The sequence below is a fragment of the Thermobia domestica genome, chromosome 8 (genome assembly GCF_964235325.1).
Source record: "Thermobia domestica chromosome 8, izTheDome1.hap1.1, whole genome shotgun sequence".
Lineage (NCBI taxonomy): Eukaryota > Metazoa > Arthropoda > Insecta > Zygentoma > Lepismatidae > Thermobia > Thermobia domestica.
The window spans coordinates 169,256,449-169,280,317 of record NC_137461.1 but is presented as its reverse complement, the minus strand read 5'-3'; the positions used below and the strand labels follow the sequence as shown (position 1 = coordinate 169,280,317).

The 23,869-nt window shown below is 35.6% G+C and overlaps 1 protein-coding gene across 8 annotated transcripts in view; it reads left to right on the top strand.

Moving 5' to 3' along the window:
• dock (SH2/SH3 adaptor protein dock) overlaps positions 1–23,219 on the top strand; it is a 180,521-nt gene extending 157,302 nt beyond the window's left edge. For all 8 annotated transcript variants that reach the window (XM_081769257.1, XM_081769261.1, XM_081769256.1 and 5 more), the window contains one exon: positions 20,460–23,219. In XM_081769257.1, the coding sequence (XP_081625383.1) occupies positions 20,460–20,672 (213 nt within the window). In that variant the 3' untranslated portion in view covers positions 20,673–23,219. The remainder of the gene's footprint in view (positions 1–20,459) is intronic.
• The last annotated feature ends 650 nt before the right edge of the window (positions 23,220–23,869 follow it).

Genomic DNA, 23,869 nt, shown 5'->3' with positions numbered 1-23,869 from the left:
TAGTGGAATGAATAGTATTATTATAATTATGTAGTAATTCCGGCAGAATGCCAATCCATTTATAATTTCCCTGCAGTGTAAATTTTCTCCACATTAAATTACGTAATGATCTATTAAATCTTTCAGTAATACTTGCTTTCACATCACTGTACGTGGAATAATGTTTAATGTTATTTTGGTTCATCGCCTTCTGAAACTCTGAGTTATAAAATTCTCGACCCCTGTCAGTTTGTAAAAATTTAGGGCTTTTGTTTGCTTTTCTCATTACTGTTATAAATGCTTGTGTAATTTCTTTCCCAGTTTTATTTTTCACAGGAATAGCCCAAGCATATTTAGAGAATGTATCTATCACAGTTAATAAATATTTGAAATTTCGATTAATTTTTGCTAGACCTTTCAATTTTCCACTATTCATTTCAACTAAATCAGCTTGCCATAAATCATGAATCCCTTTCGTTATAACGGGTATTCGAGGATAGTTTCGTCTTGCACTTTTATGTAATTCTGCAACTATTTGTTCTCGAACTGATTGTGACATATTTTTTAATACTAATATATCCAAAAAAAAATTATATCGTATTTACAATATACAAATCGTACATTTTACATTTTTATTATAATACCCCCAAGGAACAGTGTGTATATTACAATTTAAAATTTTTCTTTTGCCATCATACGGATCTAACGCTAATTTTGTCACCTGATTTGTTGTTAAATTATGGTATTTACTTTTAATTTCAAATTGTGTTTTATAGATCGTTTCGTTTTAAAATATACATGATTTATAATCGTCAAACGTAATTTGTTCTTTAACTACATTTTTCTTGATCCCTTAACATTTTTTCAATTCTTTATTTTCACCAGTTTTTATTGCATAATTTTTTGCTCGTAACCCAACATATTCAATCATAGGAACTCCACCTAATTCGTCTTTCATTTTACCCAAAACGTGTTTATTTTGTGTGCTATATAAAGAATTATTTTCAGGATAATTTGAGGTGTCAAAATACTCAATCATATCTTTTATATCGTTATAAATATTGTTAGTTTTAATTTGGTAAATGAAAGAGTCAGTATCCATATATGCAATTCTAATTTTATCTCCATATCGCGGTTTCATTATATTATAATGGAAGTTATATATAGCTAATTTTGATAATTCTAAAACTGTCGCTCCTACGTAAATTGGTTTATTAAGGGTTACCGATTTTTTTACCATATGAAACAATGCCAAATTATCAGCCAATTTTACCCAATTTTGAAACTGATTTTGCGCTACTGATTTTTTACACTTTTTTTCATTGTTAATTAATTTTATATCAATTCGTTTTCGTACATTCTCCATTGTCTTTCCGTATACAGAATTATTTAATAACTTATAGAAATCTTTTTCAAATTCAATTGTAGCATGTGCACGGCGTTGAGTATTTTCTTGAATATAAGATGCAAGCCATTTAGATTGACGAAACCATAATATTTTATGTACTTTTACCAATATTAAACCTTGTTTTAGATAAAATTGGAATACTCTATAATGCAAGATATAATTCGATTTCGATTTAAGTGTCAATAGTAATTTTGAATATTTACCATTCGGTGGAACTTCATTAGTTGGAGCACACGGAAAATCAGAATGGTATTCGTGTAAATAATTTGGATACTCTAAGTCCACTTCTAGAAAAAATCCCCATTCACTATCCGTGGGCCAATTGATAATTTTATGTTTGTCTTGCCAATTGTCAATTTTATCCTCCCACCGAAAACCACCATATGGTAAATAGTCAATCATTGATAGTCCGTACAGATTGTTCATGTCAATATACAGTAAATAAGATTTTTCTTTTTCCGCATCAAAATCATGTACGTAAGGATTATTAGCTTTGGCATACCTTAACACAGCTTGAGTAATACCTCCGCGAATCGATTTTTCTACAAACATATACATATTGATATCTGATAAAAGTTCAAGTTCAATTTTTGTTCTATATAACATGGCTTGCCATGCCAAAACAGGTGCAGTAAAACAATTAATCGGATCAATACAAAAAGCATTTAAACATGTCTTTCTAAAATTCTCCAACACATCTGCTGTGAGAAGTACATCACATTTAAATATACATCGTGGTAGTCCCCTAAATTTTCACATTTAAACACACGCCAAATCAGTTTTGCATATTGATAATCAGTCTCGGAAATTTGTGTTCCATTCAATTTGCTACTAAACGCCTCTCTTCCAGGAAATTCAGTTTCTTTAAATGTATCTAAATTTGTTATGTATTCATAAAAATAAATTCCCTTACGGAGAATTAAAGGAAACTTTTCATCAGAAAAATATTGCTTTGTATAGACAAATTGCTCAGGTTTTAATTTTGACACCAAATTTTCGAGACTATACGGTAGGAATTTAAATAAGTCTACAAAACGTAACTCGATAGGTCTACCATTAAAATTAAAGTGCTTAGAGAATGTTATGTATTTCTCAGTGCTTTCAGCAATTACAAAAATATTTCCAGGGGTGCAACCTAATTCTTTCACAAATAAATGTGCATCATACCCAGACAAATTATGGAAGAAGACGGGGATAAAATTACTTTGACGTTTAATTTGTAAATTACACTTGTTGCACACCGTGGCAATAAATTGACCAGTTAAATGGTTATGATGTTTAACTTTTCTATTGTTACTCGTATATTTACTATCACAAACTGAGCATTTAGTGGATAGGTTAAACTCCTGTAACTGAGAACTATTTAATGGTATTAATGGTTTTTGTTGATCTAATATGTTTATGATTTTTCTTAATTCATTCTCCATAGCAGACATAAACTTCATCGATACATTTTCTCCCCGATAAATAACTAAATCTGATTTCATATAGTTGTTACTCCAACATACAATATAACCAAAACTGCATGGTATATGTTGGTGAATTTGTATTGTATGAGATCCACTTTGTTTATTTATAGGTTTTAATAAACTTTCCATATCTGCAATTATTATTACATCATTCTGTAATAACAATTTCAATTTTCGAAATTTTAAAACTTCTCCTTGTTTCGGCATGTTAATTTTGGTTGGAGTGTGTTCTTTACATAATTTGTCATGTTCATCTAATTTTGATTTGTTATAAAAAGATATTAAACATCGTCTACAAATAAATGTTTGATGACTACCTAACTGATGTCTGACTAAACCATTTAAATTTGTAATTAAACAATAATGAGAGTTTAAATATAATAAATCAATATGTTTACCTACAGCTGTGTTTTCGCTTATACGTAACGGGAAAATAGTTTCATGATCATAGTTAATGCCATATATATTAACGGAAATTTGTTCCTTAGGAAATACGGAATTATACATATGTTCAAATTTGCTTATGTGTTCTATTTCAACGGGAAATTGTATATTGGTTTTTTCAAATAATGGTAATAAAGTATTAATATATTGTATGTAATTATTCACACGATATGGATTATCTTTTGTGGGATGCAACGCAACTAGAATACTATACATAAAACTTCTATTATCGTTATTTTGAATATTTAAAACACATTTTGTGGATAAAATCCATTGAGGCAATTTTACATAAGTTTTCTCTTTATGACTCTTCAATAACGCATTGAGATTTTTTATTAAACAATAATGAGAGTTTAAATATAATAAATCAATATGTTTACCTACAGCTGTGTTTTCGCTTATACGTAACGGGAAAATAGTTTCATGATCATAGTTAATGCCATATATATTAATGGAAATTTGTTCCTTAGGAAATACGGAATTATACATATGTTCAAATTTGCTTATGTGTTCTATTTCAACGGGAAATTCTATATTCGTTTTTTCAAATAACGGTAATAAAGTATTAATATATTGTATGTAATTATTCACACGATGTGAATTATCTTTTGCGGGATGCAACGCAGCTAGAATACTATACATAAAACATCTATTATCATTATTTTGAATATTTAAAACACATTTCTTTTTGGATAAAATCCATTGAGGTAATTTTATAAAAGAAGAAGCGGAAAGAGGATCATATTTACTGATTTTAATTTCTAAGTGATGGTTTGGTTCAGAACATAAAGACCACCATGATTTCTTAATTGCTCTATTTTCTTGTTCAACTAAAATTTTATTAAATAGTTTTTCTATTATAGAATTCACATCTGTACTCGGCAAAATAATTTCGTTACCACTATTTACAAAGAATCGACATGTTTCTAAATCTACTGGTTTTACAAAAGTTGTAGCCAAAAGAAAAATTTACTTTAAATGCTGAATTATCTTGTTCCTGTTTTAATATATCTAAACAGTCTTTTCTTTTATTCTTTAAAAAACATCCACTATCCTCATTTAAATCAGTATCACATTTTAAAATATTTTTTTTTTAATTATTATTAAATAGAGTATCAGAATTAATAATATTTGATTTAACCTTTTTTGTTGCCATTTTTTTTAACTAACTCTTCAAAGTTACTATAATAATTTTGAACTGAGTTTTTATAATATAATATTAATATTATTATTATAAAATGTCTTACTTACAAAAGAAAACAAAACCACACTCTTAATAAACCACACTAATAATATAAACGCACACACACAAAAAATATCTGAACTTTACGCTTCAGACGGCACACAGGAAGTGATTACAAAAAAAACATGTCGGTCAGTCTTTTATACCTGTCTGACCGCATTGCGTAATATTGCGCAATAGTATGAGTCATCCTCGGGGATTCCCCTCTTTTTTTTATACCTTTGTGATTGATTACATTACGTTCAGGGATTCCTATCGTTGAATGACAAGTTATTGTCTGTTAAAGAGAAAACTAGGTCAATGTTTTTTAAAATCCGGATGAATGACGTAATGAGAATTATCTACATATGGCGGAAGTTATGTAACTGATAACAAAACACGGAAGTTGCGCATTCTTAAAATAATCTCTGCTATGTTCAAATATAGGTTAGAACAAGTTCACTCCTTAAAAGAATCTTTGCTATAGGGTTCGAATGTATTATCTGTTATGTTCAAATAATGGTTGAAAAATGAGAACGAGTACACCCTCCCTCCGTAGTCTTGTCTGCTATGTGTTGTTGGAAAATAAGCCATGTTCTTTTATTAGCTGTGCTATCTGCTATTTTAAAATAAGGGTTAGAAAAGAGAACGAGTATGTTACGTAGTTTTATGTGCTCTTCTATCTGTTCGTAATTAACATAGGGGTTGGAAAATATGCTCATAAAAGGGAATGAATACTGATCTTCTGTGTGTTCGTAATTTCTGCTATGTGTTCGTAAGGGTTGGAGAATGAATACACCCCTTAAAATGGAGGTTGTAGTTTTATGTGCTCTTCTATCTGTTCGTAATTAACATAGGGGTTGGAAAATATGCTCATAACAGAGAATGAATACACCCTTGCTATGTTACGTATTCTTATGTATTATCTGTTCATAGTCTCAGTGTACTTTCTGCTATGTTAAAATAAGGGTTGGAAAACGAATACACCCCTTCTATGTTTCATATTCTTATCTGTTATCTGTTCTGCTGTGTGTTACGTAGTGTTATGTGTTATCTTCTCTTCTCTGTGTTCGTAAGGGTTGAAAAATGTGCTCATAAAAGAGAACGAGTTCACCCTTAAAATGGAGGATGTTGTGTGTTACGTAGTCTCAGTGTAATTTCTGAAATATACCATGTTCTTTTATTAGCTGTGCTATGTTAAAATAGGGGTTGAAAAAGGGAACGAGTTCACCCCTTAAAATGTGCTCATAAAAGAGAACGAGTTCACCCCTGAAAGAGTGTTCATAAATGGGAACGAATCTGTTCTGTTGTATGTTCATATTCTGCTATGTTCAAATAGGGGTTGGAAAATATGCTCGTAAAAGGGAACGAGTTCACCCCTAAAAATGGGCTCATAAAAGAGAACGAATACACCCCTAAAAAGTGCTCATAAAAGGGAATAAATTCACCCCTAAAATGGAGGTCGTAAAAGACCGTGGGCTCACGGTGCACGGTGGTCATTTTCTCGGGGGCTCCTGAGTTGTTCTAATATGGCCAATGTTGAGCCAGATCGATCACTTCTATCCTACTGTGGATTCTATCTGTTATTTCATTAGGTCCTACATGACACAACTAGTTACACTTATTCTCATTTCTACCCTCTCTCCGCAAGTTTCTATCTGGTATATCATTTTCCATTGTTCCCTGAGATTATGCAACCATGCTGTGATCTTTGCTTTGACTCCCATTGTAGATGAGCGTGCAAGCGTACCATGGATAACAACTTTCTTCTGTATGGTTTCCATCTTTACTGCACCGTTTCATTACACCTGCCGTACAGATATTCGGTGAATACCTAAATGACGTATGGAGAATGTCTGGCTCAGTTATGTAACATGCGTTTAACATGTCAAGCCGATATGATTTTTATGTATTTATGAACTCCCTTTCTAGCTCCTATCATTATTCCGCTGGCAGGTGTGAAGTTCCTTTCACCCCACATTCGAAGCTGTCTAGCTCCGCCCTTATCCATTTCCGGGCTATATGTCATATAAACATTTTTTCTTACTTTGGTGTCAGGAATTTGAGGTTTCATTTTTTAACCATTACTTTTCGGACACTATAATATACAGGGTTGCCCAAAAATAGGTATATAGTCCCGTACTGATCAGCTCATTGCTTTTTATATAATTTCTTATTGTTATCCATAAGATAGACTTAGTTTCTTTATTATTTGTTTTTAATCTCTTTTTACTTATATCTTAAGCTCGGAACAGCCGAAGCAAATAAACCTCTAAGCTAGAATGTTATACTTGATCAATGCAGGAATGTATACCTACTTTTGGGCCACCCTGTATATATCAGGAATAGTATACGGGCGGGCTATACATATAACGTGCATCGAGGAAAATCTTGAAAAAATACACACATGATTGAGTTCACTGTACTTCATAACTTTTATAAGCATACATCTTCACATTTACCTTATAGGTTAACACAAAAAAAGAACTTATTCGTAAAATAATTGAACCGAGCTTATAACGCAGATCCTGCTAATAATGTCTTAGAGAAGCACCCTCGCCCCTTTTTCTTCCATTCTAGGTCGAACATATAATAATTTAATTAATTTAATTATTTTAGAAAATATCCAAACATCGAATTTTGTTTCTGATCATAAGAAAGTTCCAAAATTTTTAAAATAATTTTAACCCCATCCCTTTTCTTCTCTTCACGGACAAATATATATATATATATATATAATGAAACACGTATTTAATTATTTTAAATGAAGATTTCAAATATCAGATTTGGTGTCTTTAGCCTTAAGAGATTTTGAAAGGTGGACATTTTATTAACCCTCATCAATATTTCTTCCCACATCTTTTCTTCACTTCTAGGACAAATTATCATAAAACGCTAAACACGTGTTAAATTATCTTAAATGAAAAGTTAAAATATCAAATTTCATGTCTCTGAGGTAAAGGGATTCGGTGGCCATCTTAATATAATAATTGTAATATCACCCCTTTTTCCTACCCATACCACTTTCTTTAAAACTCTGAAACACGAGTCTTATTATTTTCAATGAAAAGTCCAAATTCAAAATTTGATACCTCTAAATTTCAGATATTCCGAGCTATGGACTCTCATTATTATTACAATCCTTACCCCTTTTTCTTTCCAATGTCTTTTCTTCTTTTCTAGATCAAATACGGACGAAAATTCTGAAACAGCTACCTGATTACTTTTGATGGGAAGTTCAAATACCAAATTTCATGCCTCTTACCTTAAGACATTGTGAGTTACTGGCATCTTATTATAATAATTGAAATCCTCACTCTCTCTTTTCTTCCTCTTTCTAGGTGAACTATCAAGAAAAAGGCTGAAACGTGTGTCTGATATTTTAAATAAGAAGTCAATATATCAAACGTCATATCTCTAACCAAAGATTCCCAGATATGGACATTTTGATATAGTTATTACCCCTATTTCCTCTTTCCCCGTCGAATTTCCGAAGATTCTTCCTTAGTAGTACCTTGTGTCATACATTCTATGTACTTTATGCACTGTACAATTAAGCGGTTTGTCCAAGAGATTGATCAGTCACTCAGTAAATCACTCACTCACTCTAAACTTCTTTCATATATATAGAAATTTCATGCTAAAAACTACTACTCAACGCTCTCTTTCCTTTAACACAAATTGGAATCAAACACCTTTGTCACATTTGGTATTAGATATTTCATTTTTGATGTTCCATAAATAACCAGCATTACTGTGAAATATCGATCGATTTCCACATTAGTTTGCATCTCACCATGATCTCTCTCGTTAATTTCCTTCTCTTGACAGACGAGTACTTGTCGTTGGAAATTTGTGTATGAACTTTCCGGTTGATGGCTCCTCGCCTTCATCATGAGTTGATGACCTCTCTGGAATTGCAGCATCGATTATCACCAAGAAACGGACCACTGTCCGTACGTAATCCAGAAATGACAGTATTCACCAAACAAACCCTTTATTTCGACTCCAAGGTTCACACACAACCTCTCTGGAAGCACTGTTTATCCAGTACTCTTGATTACAAACAACCCTACCATAATTATATCCTCGTATTTATGTCTATAAAATTTGGAGGAATTGGTAGTGAGTAATCGGATAAGTGGATGGTATCCGATTACTCAATTATTGTCTATAAAATTTGGAGGAATTGGTAGTGAGTAATTGGATAAGTGGATGGTATCCGATTACTCAATTACCAATACCACCAAATTTTATAGACATAAATACGAGGAAGCTGAGAAGTTTCTGGTTTTTCCCTTCCGTCTACAAAAAACTCTTATATGGAAGCTTAATATCTTAGTATATAATGGCATATATATATATATATATATATCGTGAAGCATCTGAAAGTACTACCAGAAATACCGAAGAAGCGAGAAATGCTAGCTATATACGGTTTGCGGTAAACAGCAATATCAATTGGGGCTCGTCAAACGGAGATTTGGTGAAGTAGGAAAAATATCGACAAATGGGGCATCAGGAACGACGTGAATTTTTGTAGTGGAATGATAGACAAAAGTGGATAATATGAAAGAGCACATGCGGTGAAACATTACGCCGTTTATCTCATGCTTCTACTGCACATAGTAACGGAAAATAACCATGGGAATGATTGTAAACAGAAAGACAAGTTACCCACTTGATCCCAGTACTTCGGTATTATGCCATCTGAAGTGTTTGACAGAGCAGTCCTTTACGCGGATCAAGTTGCGACTGTCGAGCCACGAGATCGTGTTAGTTCATAGCAGCCAGTCGGAGTGGTAAGAGCGAAGACGATGGTATTTAGAAACGCAGAAAAGGCCGACATAATCCTGATCTATGGAGAATCCAGGAAGAATACGTCATATGCCTACCATGTATACGCCGAAACATATCCGGACAGACGGCAGCTATCGCGACATCTTTTTGGTAAGCTCTCTGTGAAATTAAGGAACACTGAAAGTGTAACTCCATGATAACGTGTGTGGAACAAGCCAATTACAGACGAGGTGGGTGCAACAAATGTTCTAACCGCTGTTACTGTGAATCCACACATTAGCTCCGATGATATTGCCAGGGACGGTGGTATGAGTCAGGGAAGTGCATTACTCATTCTGCATAGACATGCGTTTCACCCATATATCCATCATCCATCAAGAACTACATGGGAATGAACTGTGTTCGGTTTTGCATATGGGTTTTACGACACGACACTCCAGATTTGTCGGGTATCCTACTCACCGACGAGGCAACCTTGATCAATCACGAAAACGTTAACCTAAGGAACATACCCTATTGATCTATAACAAATCCACATTCGCTTCGGCAAGTGGAACGCCAGCGCCTATACAGTGTTGACGTCTGGTGTGAAATAGTGGGTGTACACCTCTGTAGGCCTTTTTCCACATTTGGGACACTGAATACTGATAGATAAATACACTTTTTAGTAAACTAACTGCCAACACTATTAGAGGACTTTCGATTTTTCGATGTTGATTTGCAGACCATATAGTTTCCCAGTGTCAACTATTTTGTCAATCATCTCCTGTAGTCCTTCGGTTCTAGCTATAATAACCATATCATCTGTATATCTGATCTTGTTAATGATCTGCCCTCCAGTCTTGAAATCTCCAATTCCCATTAATGCTTCCTTCATTAACCATTCACTGTAAATGTTGAATAGTTGCGGCGACATACTACATCCTTGTCTGATTCCTCTCCCAATCTTCACACTATTGGTTTCTCCTTTATTCAGGTGCATCTTGACTCGTTGCCCTGTGTACAGTTTGCGAATAAACCGTCGATCTCTCCAGTTGACCCCAATTTCTTTAAGTATTTGCAAAAGTTTCGTCCAATTGACCCTGCCGAAAACTTTTTGCCTGTCTATGAAGCACAAATACAACTCTTCGTCCAGAACTCGTTCTGAGATAATTCTCATCGACCCCAATGGCATCTCTGGTACCTTTTCCTTCCCGGAATCCGAATTGATCTTCCTCCAGCATATCTTCTATCTTGTTTTCCAGCCATCTGTTCAGTATACGCGCAATAATTTTTCCAATGTTCGAAATAAGGCTGATGGTTCAATGATCGCTGCACTTCTTTGCTTCCTTTTTCTTGGGTAATGCAATCATTTAACATCAAGAAAATCCTTTGACCATTCTCCACTCTTGTACATCTTGTTAATAAGTGAAGTCAATACTTTCATTGCATTGTCTCCTAATCCCTTGAGGAAATCTGCTGGTATGTCAACATCTCCAATGGCCTTCCTCCGCAATCCTTGATGGCTGGTACTACTTCACTTTTCAATATACTGGGTCCTTTTTCTTCATTGTCCACCTCTTCCTCTGCTTCGATCGCAATATTTTTGGGGCGGTACTTCTGATTATACAGATCTTTTATGTATTCCTCCCAAACTCGAAGAATTCTTTAATGGCCAGTAACTACATGACCTTGGTGATCTTCGATTCCAAATGTGCGTATGCATTTGTTACCTTTCCCTTCTAATTCTTGTCATTCTGATACATCAGATCATATCTGCCACGCCATTGAAGTTCCATTATTTCTTCACATAACTGTTGCATGTACTTTTCTTTGGCTTTGCCCGTTTCTCTTCTCAATTCATTATTTACCTTCTGTATTCTTTGGTGTCGCCCTTCTGCATTCTTCCATCTTCTTAAGCATTGCTTCAGTTACCCATGGTTTTCTCGGTGCTTTTTCCATCTTGCCAATGTTGTTGTGGAGTGTGTCAAGTAGAATCTGTTTAAGTAAGTTTTCCGCAACTATTTTCTACATTGTCTACCATATCGCAAATCTCACAGAAATTTTCTCTAATATCTTCTTTCACATCACTGTCCATACTTCTTAGTCGCTCTAAGTTTTATTTTCGATTTCTCCTCCCGTTTTTCTTGATTGCCTTCAACCGGGTGTGCACTTCCGCCACTAGGAGGTTGTGATTCGAATCGATATCCGCTTCCGGTAATGTCCTCACGTCTCGTACACTGTTCCTGAAACGTTAATTCACAAGAATGTAATCGATTTGGTAGTGTTTCTTATCTCCTGAACTTTTCCATGTATACAACTTAGTTTTTCTTTTCTTAAACCACGTGTTCGTCACCACCATATCGTGTTGCCTTCAGAAGTCGATAAGCATTTCGCCGTTGTTTCTTTTACCTAGTCCAAATGGTCCCATCACCTGATTCACGGCTCCTTCAACTACGCTGTTAAAATCTCACATTACTATGGCGTTGACCTTACCTCTTCCCTCCTAGTACAATATGTCGCTAATCTCATCATACAGTAGTTCTACTTCATTGTCATCATGTTCGCTTGTTGGCATACATACTTGTATTACCACAATATCCACTGGTTTTGCGTTTAGTTTTACAAACATCAAGCGGTCACTTCAGCGTTCCATTTTGGTTACACTTCTTGCTACTTCATTTGTCATTGCTATCACGACACCATTCTCGGCCTTAACGCCGCCCGAATAGAATATCGTGTAATTTCCCGATACTGTCTCACCTTTTCCTGGCCATCTCACTTCACTTAAGCCCACTATGTTCACTTTACATTTGTCCATTTCCACTTTTAAGTTTTCAAGTTCATTCATACATCATAAAGTCTGTACGTTCCAGGTTCCTATGCTGAAATGAAAGTTTTATTTTTATTTTTATTATTATTATTATTATTATTATTATTATTATTATTGATGTCCGGTCGTTTAGAGGGGCTGATTGTGACACTGATCACTACCTGGTAGTAGCGATAATACGAGAGAGGTTATCGTTGAATAAAGGTAATATTCATTGTCCGAAAACGGAGAGATTCAATTTAAAGAAATTAGAAGAGAGCCAGGTAAGAGAGAAATACCAGATTGAAGTTTCGAATAGATTCTCGGCTTTAGAAGATTCGGAGTGCACTAGCGTTGAGGATACATGGATTGAAATTAGAGATAGCATTAAAATTTCAGCAAAAGAAAAATTTGGACGCGCGGAAATACGTAGGAACAAACCATGGTTCGACCAGGAATGCATTAAACTAGCAGAAAAGAGAAAACAGGCAAAATTACGCTGGCTACAAAATCCTAATGAAATAACTACACAAAATTTCGCAGATATCAGGCGGGAAACTTCCAAAACTTTTAGAACAAAGAAACGCGATTTTCTGAAAGCTAAAATTAAGGAACTTGAAGATAATAGTAAAAATAAAAACATCCGGGACATGTATAAGGGAATCAACGAATTTAAGAAAGGCTATCAACCTCTGCTTATATATTAAAGAAATCTGACGGTACAGTTCTCACTGACACGGATAGCATCTTAAATAGATGGAAAGATTTCTTTGACGATTTGCTTAACACGCAACCAAAAACTAGTGTGCGTTGAGAAAAGGAGATACACACCGCAGAACCGTATATTCCAGAACCCAACCGAATAGAAGTAGAAACCGCTATAAAGAAATTAAAAAACACAAATCTCCGGGTGTAGATGAAATTCCGGCTGAGTTAATTTTAGCTGGGGGCGAAAAATTGTGGAACAAGATACACAAACTCATTCTCCTTATCTGGAACAAGGAAGAATTGCCACAAGAGTGGAAAGAATCAATCATTGTTCCAATTCACAAGAAAGGCGACAAAACTGACTGTAATAACTATCGAGGCATTTCTCTTCTGTCAACATCCTATAAAATCCTTTCAAATATTCTGTTAGCAAGACTGACCCCATACGCAGATGAAATTATTGGAGATTATCAGTGCGGATTTAGACGAAATCGATCAACTATCGATCAAATATTTACCATTCGCCAAATACTCGAAAAAAAGTGGGAATACAATACCCCAGTACATCAACTATTTATTGATTTTAGAAAGGCGTACGACTCGGTTAGGAGAGAAACATTATACAACGTTCTTACAGAACTTGGAATACCGAGAAAGCTAATTAGATTAATTAAGATATGTTTAAATGAATCCCAAAGTAAAGTGCGGGTAGGAAGATTTTTGTCCACGAGATTTCACGTCGAAAATGGCCTGAAACAAGGAGATGCGTTGTCGCCATTATTATTTAACTTCGTTCTGGAATACGCTATAAGGAAAATCAAAGATAGCAACCAGGGCCTACAGTTGAACGGTATTCACCAGGTTATGGCATATGCCGATGATGTAAATTTAATAGGGGATGATAGGAGAACAATAGAAAGAAATGCAGAGATCTTATTAAACGCTTGCAGGGACATGTGTTTAGAAGTAAATGCAGAGAAAACTAAATACATGGAAGTGCGTCGGGACCGGAATACAGCAAATTATGGATGCGTTAAAATATTAAATAATACTTTTGATAAAGTGGATAGTTTCAAATATTTAGGATCAATATTAACAGAGGAAAATCATATTCACGAAGAAATTAAATGTCGACTAAAAGCAGGAATTCGTGTTACTATTCGGTTGAAAATCTCTTGTCGTCGCGAATTCTGTCGAGGAATTTGAAGCTTAAAATATACAAAACGATAATTATGCCTGTTGTTCTGTATGGCTGCGAAACATGGTCACTTACTCTGAGGGAAGAACATAGACTGAAAGTATTTGAGAACAAGATCCTGAGACGAATATTCGGACCCAAGAGGAACGGGAATTGGGAATGGCGGAAACTTCATAACGAAGAACTACATAATTTATATGGTCTACCCAACATTGTTAGGGTCGTCAAGTCTAGGAGGCTTAGGTGGGCGGGTCATGTAGCTAGAATGGAAGAAAGTAGAAACGCTTTCAAAGTCTTGACTGGAAGACCAATCGGAAAACGACCATTAGGAAGACCTAGGCGCAGATGGGAGGACAATATTAAGATGGATCTCGCAGAGATTGGAATACGAAGTAGAAACTGGATGCAGTTAGCTAAGGATAGAAGTCAGTGGAGAGCTTTTGTGAACGCGGCATTGAACCTCCGGGTTCCATAGGCCATAGAGTTAGTTAGTTAGTTATTATTATTATTATAATATTCTCCTCTGATGATTCTTCCCGAAGTAATTCCCACCCAGAGATCCGAACGGGGGACTATTTTACCTATGGAATGTTTTACCTCAGGAAGAACCATCATTTTATTTATTCTCCTCCTTCGTCCCTCCTTGGAAGAAGATATTAATGTGGTATTGTCTCCATTTCCTTTCCACATCTCCATGCCGTTGACCATCTTGTGGTTCATCCGCCTTTTAGGACAGTTTCCCCTCTTAAGGCCAAGAAGTTGCCCTGACCTTTACCCGCTTATCCTCCCTCTGAAAAGGCCGTTGACACTTAGTAGAAGCTGACTCCTTATTCCGGACCTCCACCTACATTAGCTGCTCAAGACATTGCCTGCGTTCTCCCGCGAGGAGGTGTAGCTTGGAATTTTCCCTTCGTTTAGGGTGAGATCCGAAAGCTTTTCTCAAACCTCTCCAGTACTTTTAGAAATAACGAACACCCTTCTTATTTTCGGGGAACGCTTTCGGCGTTGCCGCTACTGCCTGTCGGAAATTAATGAGTGAGTGAAATAAATAATGATGAGCAACGCTTTTGGCGTCATCCTTGTTAGTTCTGGGCGGAAAGCGTTGCCATCCCTTTGGACTCCTACGCCACCCAATATACCCCTTCCTGCCTAATTTGGAGTTAAATGTCATTACAGGTGTCACCAATTATCACATTGACCCCAAAAACTTTGGATTAAACATTAATATTGCTCCTTTTCGACTATTATTTATACGTGCCGTTTCCCCAGTCACTAGAGATTTATTGCCCAGAAATGTCATTGGATAATGTCACCAATCACCATAGCAACCCAGGAAACTATGTTTTCGATACTATAAGGTAACCAAGAAAGTTCTGTCGCTTTTTCACCAACCACCTTCGAACATCGAATTGTCACTAAGACGTACCTGGAAGATAAAAATAGTCTCCATTAGCATCGACGACCTGACAACGTTCTGGAAGACCATGGAATCCATCGCGGTAGAACTTGGTGGACTGTGAAGCGAAGAAGGTATCAACTGCATTTAGCACCTCTACTGGGGATTTAAGCTGGTGTCCTCTAAGATGATTGTCCAAGGAATGAAACAGGTGATAATCAGACGGTGCCATGTCCGGGAATATGGCGGATGCAATAGTATTTCCTATCCAACGCGTAGAGTCATGTTCCGGGTCATCTTAGCGTTGTCTGTAACAGGGGACCCGTTTGCTGATTCAGAAGTGCTGGCTCCAGAGCTTTTTTATTTTTTTTTAACACTGTTCAACTACTGACAGTACACAGTTGCATTGATGCTCTGACTAGCTGGTAGTAGTTCCCGATGTACGATGCACGAACAGTCCACCAAACACACAGAGGACCTTCTGGTGCAGTGCTGGTTTCGGCTATTTTGGAACCAGTTCATGGGATGCTAACTAATGATGATGGCGCCGTGGAGCTTCGTACAGGACCCACCTCTCATCGCATGTCACCTGTCCAAAAATGGCTTCCCGCACGTGGTGCGTCATCGAGTGTTCCATCACCGTCCTTAAACTTGTTAAACCACCGCTGCGCTGTCCGCGTAATCACGACACCCTGACCAAAGGCCTGGCATATCTTCCGCCCCGCTGCAGCGGCGTTTGATCCCATTTTGAACTCGTACAGCATACATGACGCTCTGTGAAGGTCCCATGTTCACTCTGTCCTTTACGCGAGTTCACGGTGTAACTGAACTGCCACAGGCAGGTAGTATGTTGAATATACCCACTCCAACAACTGACTTCGTCTTATCTCCATTCGCATTCAACTCACGGTGTGAGGCTCCATTGAACACATACCTCCACAAAAGGCGACAGAACTTTCTTGGTTACCTTTATAATATCGGTTGTTTTCGATTATTTTCACTAATACACCTTCTTGCCCCCCTAGAGTTGTCAACATTTTTCTAAATTGTATATTATGTGTGTACCAAGTTTGAAATTGTTCCAGGCATTCAAGAGCCACGCTTTAACACACAAACTATATATACATACAAAACTATATATACACATTCTTTTCACATGAACAGGAAGTACCCGTTCCCGTGAGTCAGTTCGTTTAGTTTTACATATACTTGGGATTCCCTGTCTTTTTGACATAATCAATATTTAATGCCAGCAAACATCGTATTCTGAAGGTGACGTTGCAATTCTTGATGCAGCGTTCTACGAATATATAATTATATATGTACACAAAAAGCTAGCACCAACCCGTGCTAGATAGTCACTGCGAGCAAGATTTCAGTTTATTCCGGTTTGAAGCAAGGCGATGCTATTGGGCCTGTATGGTAGCGCATGAATGCAGTAGTATTGTCAGCATAATATTAGATGTAGACCTGCAGTTTAAGGTGAAATCCGCTATAATGCGTTTCAATTTTAATGCTGTCTCGCCGGAAATCGAACCTAGCACCACGTGCATCAAAGACGCGCCCCAACCAGTAGACCAGTGGGCAGAGAAGCCCATGGATGATGCTGCATATACATACATACATTAATCCTTTTGATATAATATAGTGCATATCCTGTTGAAGGTTTTACACAGTCCTTACTGCTTAGGGACAAACCAGTAAATTATGTGGAAGTTAATTAACCACTTCTTTCTTATTTTAAAAAAAATATGTTAATGATAATTTTGGTCTTAGAAAATCTTATTTTTAAGACTTAAGAATTACTTGTGTTAATGTGGATTCAAATTAGTGAGGAGTAAGGTGATTAAGATAACACTGCTCAACAAGGATTTTGTTACAAGGAATCTAAATAGTGTTCTAAGCTAAGTCGAGGGTGCTAATTCGAAAATGAAATCAGTTTTTGTGTATGTATCGGGCTGTTTTCTTGTGACATGCTACCCGCTCCTTATTGAAACCCTTGAAAATCGGTAAAAGCGCTGCATATGTTTTATTTTGCCATGGCTGAATTTAAGTAACTTGCGGATTTATTGATTGAATTGAAGTTGAGAGCAAGTAAGATAAAATCGAGAAAAGTGCAAGGCCCTGAATTCAAGGAACACACTCCAGAAAATGAGTGACATTTGGCAACATTCAGTCACATAGAATTGCATTTTGATTCTTGCCACCTGTGTCGCAGCATTGTGAGTTCTGATAGCGTGGGAAGTGGTTGCGTGTTGTTCTAGGTTAGTGAAATTTGAGTATTGTTGTCATCCAGAAGAAGAAAATGCCGCGTACCTGTGTCAGTAGCGCAAATTCTTGTTATATCTGTGGAGAGGTGACTCTCAAGCCGCAAAAACGACAATTGACCCCGCTCGTAAAGTTGGCGACCAGGACAAGAAATGCCCCCCCCTCCCCCACATATGCTGCTTGACATGTGTTAGACTCCTGACAGGCTGGGCAAATGGTTCACGACATATGCTGTTCGCTATTCCCATGATTTGGCGGGAACAAACGGATCACACAACAGACTGTTATTTTTGTCTAACAAAAATAGCTGGAATCACGTCTAAAACAAAGAAGAGTGTGCAGTACCCTAATTTACCATCTGCTATGAGATCTGTATGCCACAGTGAGGAATTAGCGGTATCAGTGCCTCCAGAAAATGTGATAATGAGTGACGATGAATCTGGTAACGAGCATGAAGAAGGTTCAGAAGATGGGGGATCCACTCATGCCGACCCAAGATTTGAATTGCCCTGTGAATCAAATACCCCACACATTTTGACACAAGGTGATTTCAGCGATCTTGTTCGCGATTTAAATTTGTCTAAGCAGCAGTCTGAGCTTTTAGCCTCGCTATTCAAAAGGTGGAATCTTCTTTCTCCCGATGCAAAAGTGTTTCTCGTGACCGCAGTGCTGGTTTTTCTGCATATTTCTCTAAGGAATTTTTTTTTTTTTTTTTTTTTTTTTTTTTTTTTTTTTTTTTTTTTGTAATATCGAATCCGTTATGGAAACTCTTGGCCATATATACAATGTAAATGAGTGGTGTCTGTTCATAGATTCTAGTAAATAGAGTCTCAAAGCAGTTCTTCACAACGGGAACAAATTTCCTTCTGTTCCGTTTGCTCACGCAGTTAACCTTAAGGAGACTTACGAGACTTTTAAACTGCTTCTCACTCTTATTTAATATGACAAATACAAATGGAATATCTGTGGAGATCTAAAAGTAATTGCTGTTGTGCTTGGCATGCGGCCAGGGTACACAAAGTACTTCTGCTTTCTATGCGAGTGGGACAGCAGAGACAGAAAAATTCACTATTGTGGAAAGAAGTGTCCTGCTCGCAATGAACTGCTACTCGACATAAAAATGTGGCGAATACTCCTCTTGTTAACCCTAAAAATGTGTATTTACCTCCACTGGACATTAAATTGGGACTTATCAAACACTTCGTGAAAGGTGTGGACCAAACGTCACGTGAATTCATGTACTTGCGACAGAAGTTTCCAATGATCAGTGATGCTAAAATAAAGGAATCTTTTAATACCACAAATTAGGGAATTAATGAATGATGAGAATTTTGTTGACTTTTTGAGTGATGTTGAGAAAATGGCATGAATGTCCTTTATAAGTTGTGCAAGAACTTTTTAGGCAGCATAAGGCAGAGGATTATGGCGATATTGTAAAGTCCCCTGCTAAAAACCTGCAACATGAGCATGTATTGTGAAACTACGCCTAACAGTCCAGGGAATCAACATAAGGTCTAAGTGGCACGAATCACGCCAGGAGAAACCTCGGCGTCCTCCCCTTCACACTTATTTTGGAGCGAAAGACTTCGTTGTTTCACAATAAACTTACAGGCTCATGTTGCAGGTTTTCTGCTGTGGACTGTACATGAACTAGTGAGATCATATCACCGTATGGGATGTAATATGTAACTTAAACTGCATTTCCTGAACGACCATTCGGACTTCTTCCCGGATAACCTTGGTGCCATTAGTGGCGAATATGGTGAACGATTTCATCAGGATATTTCTCAAAAGCGTTATCGAGGGAAGTGGAGTTCAGCATTGTTGTCTGATTATTGCTGGACCTTACAACGGGACATTCCTGAGGCAAAGTTTTTCAGGAAATCGGGTAGATAACATTTTTAGGTAAGTTTCTTGATTTTTACTTCTAAGCTGCTCATTCCTTTTTAAAAACTTTGCGAGACCATGTCTTTATGGCAAATACATATAATACGTAAGCTGTCATACGCATGCAGAGAAACCACTTTCACATGAAAACTGAGGCCGATGGAGAAATTCAGCAATTTGATCTGGATTCAGGGCCAAATTATCTTCCAGAAACAGTTTGTTTTGTTCTTGTGACAGAAACTTTGTTTATTTATTTATTTGTATACCAGTGTAATTAGTTAAAAAGAAAAAAGAAACTTCCGCACGCCTCTACAATGCACAGCACCACTTGTTATAATAGTAACATTATTAACGTGATTGAAAGTAACACATATATGTATTTTTCGTATTTTATAAATGCTGTAGTAGTAACTTAAGTCCGAATTAGTCTTTTCTGCGGCTTATTTTACGCGTGCGCGGAGATATTTTTAAGTGCGTTTTTATGTATTCATTTATTTTAGTACCTACAAATTTATCTAGTCCCTATAAATAAAATATGGGCATTTTTTGAAACTAAGTTTTCTAGTTGAAACTAAAACTCGTATTTTAGGAATGTAAACTGACACTTTACTTCTAATGGATATAAAATAACAAAGTAATGTTGTTTTTAAAAAGATTGCTTGCCTTGAATTTTGTATTTCGAAGATTACTTATGCAAGAAGTAATCTCTTGTAGTTTTCCACTAATAGATTAATTTTGAATTGTCGAATCAGTAAATTAACTGTCTTGATTTAGAATCATTCTTTTAGCAGATAAACTACCATTTTCCTGTTACATGTAGCGTTATTTCCAATATTCGTCTGGTAAAATCTTCGATTTATTTTTTTTATTTTATTAATTTACTTTTCAGCTTGGAGATTATTCCGTGTCCCTGAAAGCACCAGGTAGGAACAAACATTTTCGAGTTCACGTAGAAGGAGCATTATACTGCATTGGGCAACGAAAATTCCATACATTGGATCAACTGGTGGACCATTACCAGCGGGCTCCTATTTATACGAACAAACAGGGTGAAAAGTTATATTTAGTGAGGCCACTTCCAAGGTCTCCAAATAATTGCTAATTTTTATTTATTTATTTATTTAATTTTTTTTCGTGAAAGAAAATAATTTTCCTGTGCTTCTAAGCTTACTCTCTTAAGAGTTTCATCGAAATAGGGAATGTTTTCCTACTGTTACTTCAAGGTATTTTAAACCATTAATCATACAAAAATTTATTCCGTTCTTTTATAGTTGTATAAATGTAAAACTCTGAGTTGTTTCTAAGTGCGAATTATATGTACATTAACTTAAAAGAAATATATACTACCTCTCACTGTTGATTTTGTCACTTTTGTACTGCTTTTTTACTTTATTATTTCTTTCTTTTTCTATTTTATACTAAAGCAGAAGCTGAAACATTGGTGTAAAATAGTATGTGGATTGACTAAGAATTTAGTTTTCAGTAGGTAACATAGGAATAGTTATAATTATCAGTAACACAGAGAAGGCAAACTTGACATCGTTTGTTTTCATTGAGGTAAAATTCTTACTTAGTTATACATGAAAGTATTATAGTTTCTGTGTATGTTTATTTTACGTTCTGTTAGTATTTCCATATCATCATTTCATTTCACATGTTGCGTGAAAATAATCTAGAATTCAACGGTAGAGTGAAAATATTTGTAACATAAACGAAGGAAAATATTCTCTATTATGCTTATTTTATACTTTTATATCGCTAATACGAGAATTTGAAAAGATAGGTAAACAAAAATGAGACTTATTTTCAAAAGTAAATCCAATCCTTTCAGTGAATTTACAACATAACACTTAACTGTAACTCTAAACAAATATATGTTAGTAGATGTGCTATACTTGTAATATTCCACTCATTCTCAGATACATTAGTCGGAGGTTCTTTCCAGACATGAATATATTTGAAAACGACGGGTTCATTAGGGACGCCCCAGCTGTTCAGCACTGTACTATTAGGTAGCAGGCAGGTGATGAAGCTGTGTATTTGTGCGAAACAGTTGGCACTAGTAGACAGTATGCCGTTTTACCACAAATAAAGAAAGAATTTATTCTTACCAAAGTTGCCATTTATACTTTAACCTTTACGCTAAGCTAAGATTTTTATGGTACACGATAATTAATATGTGGTAGTTTCAAGTAGTGATTTATTTTGTAGTTATATTTAGTTTCCATTAAATACATTGCCTGCGAATTCGCTCTTTGATTGTGTTCGAATGTTTACTACAGTATTAGAATGTCACTGATGCTTGAAATAGTGAACACGGATGCTGATAATATTGAAGACGGAATTTACAGTGTATAACTTTAGTATTTAATTAATGTGCTTACTTTTTCAAATTTTGGTTTAATTCAATTGTAGACACCATATCTACCAACAAATCTGTATCCCCAGTGTGCTGTTAACAAAAATTGTGCCTTAGTGTTATTTTGGATAAGAGTATTGGTAATTATATCCCCTTTGTATTCCATGCGTGTGGAGATATTTGTTCCTAAAAGCTTACGTTACGTTTTTCAAAGTGCCATAATATAGTTTCTTGTTTCTTTTTCATTCTCATATCATTTTGTAATTAAAGACGACAACTACATAATATCTACAAAACAGGAAATGTTTTCTATTCTTTGACAACGCTGCGCATTTCAGCACGTCTGCGTCACTTTTTCTTGAAAGGAGAGTACATTATTAGATGTTACAAAGGTCTACGGCTTTCTACCCCTCAATATTAAGACAGTGTTGCTTTCAGCACACCTTAGTCTCAGTTATTTCGTAACTGTTGAGAAAACTGAACGAGTTTAATGGTGCGATAAATCAAATATGAAGGTACTTTCATTAGAAAGTATTCTATGGATATTGCTTCCATTATTTAATTTTATTCTGAAGTGATTCTATGTCGAAATTAAGATGAAAAAGAGACTGTTTCAGTTATCATGTACATTAGTGTTAATAGATGATACTACAAATTTTCTTTATGGTAACTGTCTCACAGGATTCATAAACGGGCTAGATTGCTGAATATTCCGGTTGATGTTACTCTAACATCATTTATGCAAGTTACTGACATCTTAAGTATATTAGTACGTGTAACTTATGATTTGCGGTTAGATTGAAGTATTTACTTGTTGAATTTTTTTTTCTCTCTCACTCTCTGTTCAAATATTAACCTAAATTTTATTCATATATTTGAGTGATGTACGAATTTGAGCCATTCTCTTTAAGCAACTAGCAAATAACGTGATTATTGTCTTCCGTGGAACTGAAAGTATTTTGAGGTCTTTCTTCAATATTAATTATAAGAACACATTATTCTGTATTGCGGGATAAAATTGAATTGTTAAAAGAATACTTTGTGCCATCATTCGTCGAAACACTCGAATATTACGTGTGTCAATATTCTCTTGATATGTTCTTTGTGACTAACTCCTCTGTACATTTTTTAAAAAGTTTAGCATCCCACTAGTATGCACCGAGGCTAAGGGAGAGTGATGATAAGATGGATGATAATGAAGGGATGGCGAAAGTGGAAAGAAACGAGCCACTTGACTCAAACTTGGTCGAACCAGGGACTCCACGCTCCAAAGTTGAGCGCTCTATCAGTGAGCCACCGCGGCCCCTTCGACAAGTCGTTTATATGATATTCTACAGAAGCCTGATTTCAAGTCTTCTAGCTTAGAAACTGTGTGAAATGAAAGAATCTCGTTATGTGGAGATTAGATTTTGTAACTAACTAATTCATACTAGCTTTGCTATATTGAATAACTTACATTTAAATACAAATTGCTGAGCAAAGCAACGTTTATAATAAACGTTGCTTTGCTCAGCAATTTGTATTTTAGTGTAGATTTTGTACATTAAGATCATTTTTCAGTATCAGCAAATTAAACACCACTTCGTAATAGTTGCTAAAACCTTTTATTTTACAAACTGCCAAAATGTTTCTATACGTGATATATTTATGTAATCGATAGCAACTTTTTTTAAATTACTGAAAAGCCTTTATGGCTACCCATACAACAAGAATATTGTAAGTAAAACTTTAACCTCTATCGACCCAAAAATCATCTACAACTCTATTTTCAGTAAATCCTTCTGTAACATTTTACTTCGAGGTTGAATACACAGAAAATACTTATTACTTCACAGTAAATACTTCAAAATGTTTGTATTAGTGGCCTTCTGACGTCATGTAGCGTAGGTGCTACAGTGGGTCGTAATCATATTTTCGAGTATTTACACATTCTAGTAAAT